The sequence below is a fragment of the Atta cephalotes genome (genome assembly GCF_000143395.1).
Source record: "Atta cephalotes unplaced genomic scaffold scaffold00040, whole genome shotgun sequence".
Classification (NCBI taxonomy): domain Eukaryota; kingdom Metazoa; phylum Arthropoda; class Insecta; order Hymenoptera; family Formicidae; genus Atta; species Atta cephalotes.
In genome coordinates this window covers 1,336,117-1,347,518 of record NW_012130104.1, presented here as the reverse complement: position 1 = coordinate 1,347,518, position 11,402 = coordinate 1,336,117, and the positions used below count along the sequence as shown (strand labels likewise).

Genomic DNA, 11,402 nt, shown 5'->3' with positions numbered 1-11,402 from the left:
AAAACTCATACTACCGTTTATAGTAGCCGATAAAAACTGTTGATTTTGGCCGTAACCGAAAAATTGACTCAACTTCATCTTCTGGCCTATGGCCAAGGAAAGTACAAAAGTACGGAAAAAGTACAAAAGAATATGGAAAAGTGCAAAATACCAAGGGATTCAAATGCAAAAATACTTTTCTTTTAACCCGTTCAAGAAAGATTTAAAATCAGAAATAAAAATAAACGATTTGATTTTTTGAATTGAACAATTTCGACATTTATATGATAAAAATGTTTTTTTCCTTTTTTAATTTATTTAATTTATTTTTTTATTTATTTTTTAATTTATTTATACTTCAACGGCATTTTTTCTGATTTTTTTATTTAACGGCGTCTGCATGTGCAGTACATGCTAGAATTGACATTCTACACACTATCATATCGGTAGTCAAATCTATATTTTTTATTAAATTTAAAATTTATTTATATTGTTAACGATTTTTAGATTATGATTATATCGCGGCCATAATAACGAAGTATCGTTCCTTATAAACCGCTCCTTAACAGATTGCGGTAACGGTCATTACGGCTATGGAAACCGAATTACGATTATGACCTATTATAAACTGCCTCTTAAAGTTGATTATTGAAGTTAGGAAATCTGTCATGTGAACAAGGAGTGTATAGACAATAAAGTCCTATACATAAAGAGATCCGACACTAATATTCGAGTTCCCGATTGGCAGTCTGATATGTATTCTGATTGGGTATCTCCTCCTAAGTCATTTCAGATTCTCACTCGAGTGTATTCCAGGCATCATATTATGTTTGTTTCACATTCGGTGAGCAACAAGGATAAAAAACACTTGGGTGGTACTTGGATGAGAATCTGAATACAGTCCTAAGTGAAGCCATATTGTGACCACAGATAATTACAGACTATGTAATACAGCTGACATCTCAACCACTAACGGAATACAGAACTCATTCTGCTAACGGAATCAATGGAGTAGATTCTTCTTTTTTCATTTTGGTTCCTACCTTTAGTAAAAATCAAGGAGATTAATAATGCCACAATAAGAACAGAGTGTTGAAGCAAGGTTGGAGTATATTTACGATATTGGAGTGATCCAAATATGGCGGCGCAGAGTGGTAGAAATCTGATTTGGCGGTGGGAAATTGATGTCTAGTCTCTTTATATATAGCACTCTTAAATGGATAGTATTTATTAAAGTTCTAGGCAGCTATGTCGTCCCAAACAAAAAAAAAGATAACAGATACCCCCTTGGATTTAACCGCCTAGAAATACTGTCTAGACAGTGTCCGATTGGAATATTTTTAATTCATGAAGACAATGGGGTATAAGAAGTATAAGAACAGGTATAAGATATAAGAACAGTTTTTTAGGGCTATTTTTTACTATCTAGGCTGCAATTTCTAGGCAGTTAGGCCCGAAGCGGGCAGAATATATATTTTTGTTTCGTTTGAGATGGCATAACCATACTAATAAGCACTACTGTCTATACATTCCACTGTCCAACAGATTTCCCAATCTCAATAGTTGCCAACTTTAACGCTCAATGTCTCGCTTGGCAGGGTAGTCCCGAACTTTTTTTCTGCCAGATTCTTTCATTTTATACAAAAATGCGTTGAATGAGTCTAATTTCATCGAAATTAGAGATGACCCAATCTCAATAGTTGTCAATGTTAACGTTCAATATCTCGCTTCGCAGGGCTGTCCTGGGCTTTTTTCGGCCAAATTCTTTTAAATTAGGTTCATTCGAAGCGTTTTTACGTAAAAACGCTTCGAATGAACCTAATTTCATCGAAATCAGAGGTAAGGAAGCTCTTCTGGAGAATTATCGCAGTACTATAATCGCTCATTGAGCGATTATAGGAGGTCGTAGTACTAAGTCTGTTCGCGTTGCTTGCACTTTTGCGCTCGATCTTTTCACTACTATCTTTGCTTTTTCTTTTTTTAAGGCAAAATATGTATCTATCTCATTTTAAGTGCAAAAATATTTTGAGATTTCATGTAACGCAAATAGACCTACTGAATGTATCTAATGGTTGCGTTCAGCGAACTCAACAGTTGAGTGAGCGTTCGCTGCTATTGATGTATTCTTCCAAATTTAAAATGTTGATTGGATGATCTAAAAAAATACATCAATAACAGCGACTATGCACTTAACTGTTGAGTTCGCTGAACGCAGCCACTATATTAATTCTTCAATTTTCATTTTTTTCTCCGACTCTTCATTTTTTTCTCATGGCTCCTGCACACTGGACGCGGAAACACTTGCGCAAAATGAGACGCGGTAACCAATGAACTCATTAGGAGTAAGCTTATTGGCTATCGCATCACATTTTACTACGCAGCAAGCAGTTCCAATGTGCAGAAGCCATCAGTTGGAATTCTGCAAAGTTACTAAACTGATTAAAGATTTATCGCATCGCATGTTCCAACATGCTCCAATGGCCTAATTTCCACTGAGGATTTAATCCAGAATGTAAGAATCAACCAATTACAGTCGAGCATTCCCCTGTTCGACTGTAACAGGGATACTTGACTGTAGTTGGTTCTTACATTCTAATCTGAATTAAATCCTCGATGAAAACTAGGCCAATGTGTTCTTATAGAGCACTAGAAACGTAGGTATTCACATCCACCATTTTTATTCCTTTTCTCACTCCTTGCTCTGTTCCCATTCCATCATGTAGCTGTGACGGATTATAGTCATTACAGATTATGATTTGCTGCTTGAAATAGGTTATGATTTGTAGCTCCTTTCATTCCATTTTTGCTCTCAAAATCAGTTAAATATCTATCGTAATATTAGTGCAGGACCTGAAGAGTATTTGGCGTTCAAATTATTTCTAGATAAGATACCAAATATGTATGTCAATTTGAAGAAAAGGATTGAAATTTCTCATCTGCGAGAAAGTAGTGATATTTATTCACAAGTATGTATTTATTTTACAGCAATACAGCAAGTTACCGACGAATATTATTCACAGGAAATTTAAATAATCGAATATCTTTTTCTGATCTATTGATATAGTTTACCACAACGCAACAACGCATTTTATAAATTTTTTTGCTTTCGTAAATATATAATATTTCAATTTTTTTATATCCTCTTAGTCTTATGATAAAATTTCGAAGTGCGGAAATACATAAATAACGAAGCTACAAAGTTTCCAACAGCTTAGAAGCTATAATCTATAACAACCGTAACAACCATAACTTTCTCAGCTCAGTGGAGTGGTAACAGAACAAGGAGTGGAGAAAGAAATAAAAATGCAGAATACTGACATTTATAGTGTTCTTAGTTCTTATTATTTAGCTTTTACTCACTTCAACGAGCGCGTTAAGAGACCTTTTCATGTGCAGTACGCTGCGATAGCAAAAATGTGATATAAATTTTTCATAATTATTTCCACTGCATTTATTATGCATGAAAAGAAATAATGACAACAGCATATGTATTAAAGTTTTATCTCAAATATGTGTTTTTTATTTGTTCAGCTCGAAAATTAATATGGAAAATTTAAAAAGATAATTTATGATTATATGATAACTATTAATGCTGTTATAATTTGAACAATTAGGTAATTATTTAGAATTTAGAATATCCCCGTTACTTCAAATCTTAATAAAAATGTACTCATTGTATGTACTCATTGTAAATGTACTCAATTTTCATAAAATTTTTTGTAAATATTGCAGACTTTCGCAACTTCGAATTCTTTGCTGCTCCTTGTTCGATTGAACTTCAATGAGATACGGCAAAATGTATTTTGTGTCGGTATTTTTCGTTATTTCAAATAAAATTTTTAACCAATAGCAACGAATCGCAGCGTGCTGTGTATGAAAAGTCAGTTTTAAATAAATGTTACAGTAGGAGCATTTTAGAGTATGTTAGAACATGTAACGCAAACAAACCTTAAGTTAACCGGAGCTTAGTAAAAGTCGCCCTTATGCCCGTTTCCATCAATCATAGATTAATTTTAATCTAAGTCTTCAATTTACTCTTTTTCTAATCTTTAGAACTAGAAAAAAACAAAGAGTAAGTTGAACCGAAATTAAAGTTAATCTACATTGGTGGAAATAGGCATTAATCGGAGTTGGTAAGACCGGGCTTGATGGCTCTTGTCACACAAAACGCGGCACTTGCCGTGCGGCGGAAGTTGTTGCATTCTATGTTCTTAAATCGACCCCACTTTGCAAAACTTCTAGAAATGATGTAATACTACTTCCATTGCGCGGAAAAAGTTGGATTGAGTTCAACTTTTGTCGCGCGGTGAAAATTATATATATATATATATACATATTAACCTGTTACTTTCGAGTAAGCAAAACATTGATTGGTTGTTGCGCCAACTTCCGCCGCACAACAATCGTTGCCGCGTTCTGTGTGCAGGAGGAAATTATGTAATTTTACGCAGTAAGTAAAAGGCGTTTTATCTCCTCTCTATCAATTTTCATCAAAATGACGAATCCAGCAAATAAGCGTTCAAAGTTTGATAACTATGAGCGAAGCAACGCTGACTCTGGCTATGGCCCACTTGATTTAGTCAAATATTTCGAAGCATTTTTTGATTGATCAATTTTTTGAATTGTTTATTCAACGCTCCATTATTTATAAGCCATTATGGTTTCTGCACATTGAAGTTCTTAATGTGTTCATTGGTTTCCGTATCCAATGTGTAGGAGCCATAACCTTCGCCAGTGAAACTTCGCTCCATGAAAAGGAAGGAGGCGATAGCTATACAACGCTAGATTTGAATTGTGACGGAGTGAGGATAAATGCTTTTCTTTGCTTGCATAAAAAAGTAGCTTTAGACCATGTAGACCTAACTTGATCCGTTCTGAAGCAAATCAGTGTAAATAAGGATGTATCAAGTATTTAATCCCCACTAATTTGATATGCGTACTAATCGATTTAATGGTGTAAAAGGATCTCCTTTATTGCCAAATATATCGAGTGGTACAGTCACACTGTTAAATATATACAGAAATGTCAGTGAGTAGCAAAAGAAATGTTTATGATGAAATTATAACAAGTAAGAAGAGGTTAGGAAGAAATGACTGTTTAATACAGCATTTGTTACAATTACGTCTGCAGATAGAAAAACATATAAAAAAAGATTTTGGAGGATTCCTATTTGTGCAGAATAGAAATTGCATGGTTTAAAATAAATTCAAATGTTAGCAATTATCGCCTATTGTCGCTACAATTTTAATCAAATCAAATTACAGAAGCAACTGACAACTTTCAAGCGACTGATGGAGTCACATGACTCTCCGATCGCTACAAAAATTGTGACTAATTGCCGCCATGAAAAGATATCTGCACGCATTAAGCTCATTCTACATTAAGCCGATTCTACATTAGTTGCAAGCCAATTGCAAGTTTGTTGCGACAGCCAATCTGAAACTTGCATTTTGAAATTAATACTTCATATTAGCTGTCGCAACAAACTTACGACCATCTTATAACTAATGTAGAATCGGTTTTATGCAAGTCTGTGCTAGATGAGAATCCGAAGTCTTGAGTGTGTTCCAAAATTCACTACTAATGCCAAAAATATGTAGTATATATGACATAAACTGTAGATTTTCAGTGCTGTGAATTTTGGAACACAGCCCTTGTCTTCTTCATGATTCGGACGATTTACATATCTGGAAGACTCATTAAACTTTCTTGAAACGATTCTTGAAACGAGATGAAAATTACGAAAATGATCAAATTTACTAGAATATTTATAACTTCATTGGTTAACTCCTAGTAAGTTTACTCATTTTTGTAATTTTCATTTCGTTTAAAGAACCATAATAAGTCCTCTTTAACTTCTGATGGTTTTTTCCGTTCTTAAATTTGCATCAATTTCAATTAGCAATTATTGTTAACTAGCTCAGGTTGTGAGAAATTAATGATATACACTTATTTAACATTACTCTGATGTAGCTATTAAATTGTAAGTAGCTAGTTTTAAACTTAATTTATAATTAGATATATATTAAATATTATGAGTAAAAATACATTTGGAAATATATGAATTAATAAGAATAGTCTGCTTGTTTTTTCTTTTATTTAATTGTATGCAATATTGTCAATAACTACATAAAATGTTAATAAATGTGTATATTCATAATCATTCGCATTACATATAATGAATAGTAATTATGTATATAACACTATTAAATTAAATATTTACAATCACAACAGTACCTGGATTAATTATTTTAATTACGTTAATAATTGTTTTTCAAATATTATCATAAGATCTTTGCAATTCAATACAAAAATATTGATTTATCTAAGTTATGAAAACTATTATTCTTGCGACAGCTTTTAAGAGATAATATTTTATAAAATGTACTTCCTAATGTGAATATAATGTTGCACAAAAATTAATAACAAATTGTTATATTCAATGATCATCATTAGAACACTTGAGTGTTCTTTTTTCAATATTTCCTAGATGAAATCTGTCCATTTTTCACTTTTATAAACATTTACCAACATCTACTTAGAGTTAAATCAAATATATAAATTGTATATAATATAGATATATAATATAGGATACAACTTGCTTCATGAAGCATAAATATATGTATGTAAGCATTTTAAACGTACCTTAAGAAGAACGTTATCTTACAGAATGCTTAAGTCTGCATCATAGGCCATTACTTATGCATGTAATGTCATTTATCCCTGATATTAATCGAGCACAATTGAATAAAAATTAACTTTGTATATCAGAACACCAATAGGAGATACATATTGAGCAAATACAATAAAAATTTTTTTGTTTTTTAAATTGTTTTATAGGGGACCCCATAATATCCGACCAATAATATCCTAATACTGTACTACAGTAATTAATAAATAATATACAAAAAGTACAATATTGCTTATGTACATAAATATCAAAACCTATCTTTGTAGCATTATTAAAATTAAATATTTCTATTTCTTGTTACAAAAGTTCTTTTTAAGCAGTATTTCTTTAATGATATGTGAGTATGTATTAACACTGGAAAATATTTACGATTTTTTATCAAACTCCTTTACCAAATTATTTAAATGGCCTCTATTATCTAATTAACTTATAAACTAATATCTATACTTTCATTAAAATTAATAATTCTATCGTAAACAATTTTACGGTTGAAATTTTTTACAGTAATCGTACGAATAAAATTAGAGTTGAGTTCACGTTAATAGAAATATTATGTTGTTTTGACTAGTTCAAATTAAATTAAAATTATTTCTAGTAATTTTTATGTTATGTTATTTGAAATATATAGTCTTGCATGGGTAACACATGTTATATCTCATTGAAGAGACGTCATTTTATAAAAATAATAAAAATAAAATGATCTTACGTTGTATCTTTTGTCAATGATGATCCAAAAGATAGATTTTTCGAATCAGAAAATATACACAAGGGCATTTGTCCCGCGAAGTTTGCAATATTTGTGACAGCACCGGCTTTTAATAGTGCTTTTTTCACCGACGTACAATCATTATCTACTGCATGAAACAAAGGCGTCCGTCCCGATTTCATATCCTTTAGATCTATAGTCGCACCAGCTGCCAAAAGCGCTTTGACTCCTTTCAAATTGCCACGCATACTACAATAATGCAATGCCGCGAGACCTTGGAAAAGAAATAAATACATGTTAACGAGGATATTTTGTGAGATCAGTTCTAAAATTTTCTCTTGCACATATATTAGTTTTACCCTCTGAATCAATTTGATCAAGCAATTTTGGATCTGAAATTCGACTAATAAGCATCGATAACAATGGTGACGAACGCTTGCTAGCTATAATCACTGCTGATTCATGTAAGGATTTCGGGATCACTGGTTGTGCCCCAGCATCGAGTAAGAGCTTCACGATCTCGCTACATATGTCATATTTGATTGCCAATTCCAAACTCGTCTGTAGGGCATAAAACAATTATGTTTTTATTTTATTATGTATTATATTATCTTTTAAAATAAGATAAATAAAATTAAATTCGAAATTAGATAGAGGAAATAATCTCACCGTTCCATCTTCAGTTAATATATCAATGTTTTGTTTGTAGTATTGAAGTACCATTAGTTGTCTTCGAACGAGATAGATGTTATCGCTTACGACTGCGTTATGTATATTCAACATACCGTTTTGATCGTATCGTTTAACATTTTCAAAGTCCCTCTGTAGATGCTCCAAAAGATTATTACATCTTACTCTCGTCATCGATAAAGTCTCCTTCATTTTAAGTGCATCTGAATCTTCTTTCCAAAATTGTTCTATAAAATTATCTAAATCAAAAGGACTTTCTTGCCCAATTACATTAGAGTCTTTGGATACAGAATTATTAGAATGTGGATTATTTACTAATAGATTTTCATCATTAGGCATATCATAAAGAGTAATCTGATTTAGCCTGTGAATGTCATTCAAGTCCTTGTTTATTAATATAAAGGATTTGGGATCGAGAAGTCCAAACACTATGGTTTGTACCTGCGTGTCGTGTACAGCTTTGTGGTCTTCTGGTGGACGTATCGGCACATGTCTCTCAATTCCGATGCCACAATCTGCCAAAGCCTTGAGTGCCAGCTCACGTAGCTCGTCATCTCTTATACTGTCCATCGCTTTTTTTATAATATTTAATCGATCTGACAAATTTTTTTGCGGCAAATCTTTAGAACAATCTTTGCTCTGTACATTTGATTGCATGTTTATACTAACATCTTTAATTTGTCGTAATTCTGAAATTGGTCGCACATAATTGTCAGTGACTACTTTATCATTTCGAAATTCTGCCTTTGAATATTTACTCTGCGTATTGTCATGCTTTGTATTGTGTCTAAGTATACTACGACCTGTGACATTTGTTACATTTTTAATACTTCCAGATGCCAAAGAGGTTTTACATTTCTGTGTCAAAGTTGCGTTCTGATTAAACGTAGAAGCTTTATTGTTAGGTATAATTGTCATAACATTTTGTGTTTTTTCGGACACTTTAGGAACTATGTCAGACTTTATTTCATGTGAATTATTTGTATCATATGAAATATCATTTTTAGCAAAACTTTTTCTATTATTATTTTGATTTAAATTGTTATCAGTCTGACTACATCTTTGCACAAGATTTGTTGCACTCTTCAGAGATGTAACTATCTTTCCATTTTCCGTTTTCTTTATAGTAGCGATACATTTTCCCTTACTTACTTTAAGACTTTCCCTAGACAATGGTATGTTATTTTTATTACTAGAACTTATTTTATGCTTCTTATTACTTGCAAGACATGGTAATTCTATAATATCGTTAGACAATGATGTTTCTGTAGAAGACATTTCATTATTTTCAGTTTCCAGAATTTTTGTTTGATTATGAATGTCTGTATCATTAATTCCATAATATATTATGTATTTCTGATTACCGTTATTAATAGTTTGACATATAGAACGTTTAGAAATTATTTCACTTATAGAATGTGCCTTATCAGTATTAATACTATTATTAGGCATCTGTTTTTCTACCTTACCTTTCATATTTTGACTACTTAACTTTTTATCTTTAGTTGTAAATTTTTGCTGATGCAATACATTAGTATTATCTATCCAAGGAATGGTCCTACTGCAAGGCATCACTTCCATCAAATTTCTCCTTGGAATTTTTGAGGAACCTTGCCTAAGTATTCGTGGAATTGATTTTGTAGGAAAGACTGGAGATAACGGAAGTGTCAGTGGCTTATCGTTAGGTTTGCAATTAGACTTGGTAATTGTAATAGTGTTTCCTTTTGACGAATCAGCAGACCACATCTTTACATTAAATTCTCCCAGATCTCTCCCACCTGGAGATAAAATTCTCAGCTTCTGTAGATTATACGGAACTTGGTTCTCCATATTGGATGATATCTTCATGGTATTCGGGCACATAATAATCGGCGTGGTAGGTTCAGCGATATTTACACCACTCTTCAAAGCCTGTTTTATCGTACTAGGAAACTGTTGTGGCAACTGGAATTGTCGTACACATTCCAATGGCTGCATTTTACTCCCGTTCGTTGAGATACACCTCTTCTTCGCCGGCGTTGGTTCCGGCGGACTGTCCATTTACAGTCGCGATCCATAAAACGTCGACAGCTTGCTCCCGATGACTTCGCGCCACTTATTTCGATCTCACAATGAAATCCCCTTAGAAGTATAACCTATATTGAACAATGATGAAATTTAGAATGAAAATTTTCTTTGTTAGATAATAAATACGCAGAAAATTCAACAAACTCGATCGCGGGAACAACTTATCAGCATTAGTTGTATATGTATGCAGTAAGAGAAAAAGGAAATGCTATTATAAAAGGGGACATCCATGGGTCATCCCCTTAATTTACAATCGTCCACGATCGGCAGACGGCACTTATGCCTGACATAAATTTCAGCATGCGTGCAAGGATGTGTTCCACTTAGGGTAAAATCACACGGTACGGGAATGAACATGCGGAACAGAGGATGCGTGATTCAAACAACCAATCGTGGGAAAGACATGGAATAGAAAAATACGAAAGAGCGCTGATTGACTGTTCGAATTACGCATCATCTATCCCATATGTTGATTTCCGTGTGATTTCATCCTTAGTGAAACACATGGTACGGAAAATGACTGCGGAATAGAGAATGCGTCATAGGCTTAGTTTTCACAGAGAGTTTAAATGCCTATCGATCGCTTGGCGTGCGGGCCGTAGGAGTTGGAGATTGGCTGCCGAGCACCCCGTATCGCGTATACCGCCGCAAATCTCCATAGTTCGAACGACGCGTTTACCAGGCTATCTCCGCTCCTCACAGCCCGCGCGCCAAGCGATCGGTAGGCGTATACACTTCGCAGTAGTATTTGGCTATTTAAGGATTAATATCTCGTTAATTATTGGGAAAAATTATAAAATAGTAGAGGACTTTTCGACTCAGTTTAGTCCATTCTATCTGCCCATGAAATATTTGACGATTATTTCCAGATACCCTGTATATAATCTAAATGTAATAAAACTAAAAGAAATAGATTTATAATTGTAATGCTTTGCAAAATAAAAAAATACAAAAATAAGAAAATATAAAATTATGTAAATGTTATATGATACAAATATTATACTGTAAAAATATTTTAATTAACGACTGCAGTATACAATGCTTGTTTTCCTACTAGATCGCTTGCATTTTAATAATTATTAGAATTGCACCACAGATTTCTAGCTAAAACGAAAGCAATTATACATATCACTCAGTACTTAAGCGAACTGACAAAATTGGTGTGTTTGCAATATGTGTGTGTGTGTGTGTGTGTGTGTGTGTGTGTGTGTGTGTGTGTGTGTGTGTGTGTGTGTGTGTGTGTATTCTAGTTAAGTTGTTTCCTCTCT

At 33.1% G+C, this 11,402-nt stretch overlaps 1 protein-coding gene across 1 annotated transcript; it reads right to left on the bottom strand.

Moving 5' to 3' along the window:
• Positions 1 to 7,373: 7,373 nt before the first annotated feature.
• LOC105622111 lies at positions 7,374 to 10,107 on the bottom strand. Its single transcript, XM_012203543.1, has 3 exons — positions 8,047 to 10,107; positions 7,737 to 7,938; positions 7,374 to 7,651 (listed from the first exon to the last, which is right to left on the bottom strand). The coding sequence occupies exons 1-3, from the start codon at positions 10,105 to 10,107 to the stop codon at positions 7,374 to 7,376; spliced, it is 2,541 nt and encodes an 846-aa protein (XP_012058933.1).
• Positions 10,108 to 11,402: the final 1,295 nt, after the last annotated feature.

Excerpts from the sequence above, each read along its gene's own strand:
- LOC105622111 (XM_012203543.1), bottom strand. The coding sequence starts at position 10,107 with ATGGACAGTCCGCCGGAACCAACGCCGGCGAAGAAGAGGTGTATCTCA. Across the intron at positions 7,939-8,046 it reads TATTAACTGAAGATGGAACG|ACGAGTTTGGAATTGGCAAT; the intron begins GTGAGATTATTT and ends TATGCCCTACAG. Across the intron at positions 7,652-7,736 it reads TGATCAAATTGATTCAGAGG|GTCTCGCGGCATTGCATTAT; the intron begins GTAAAACTAATA and ends TTCTTTTCCAAG.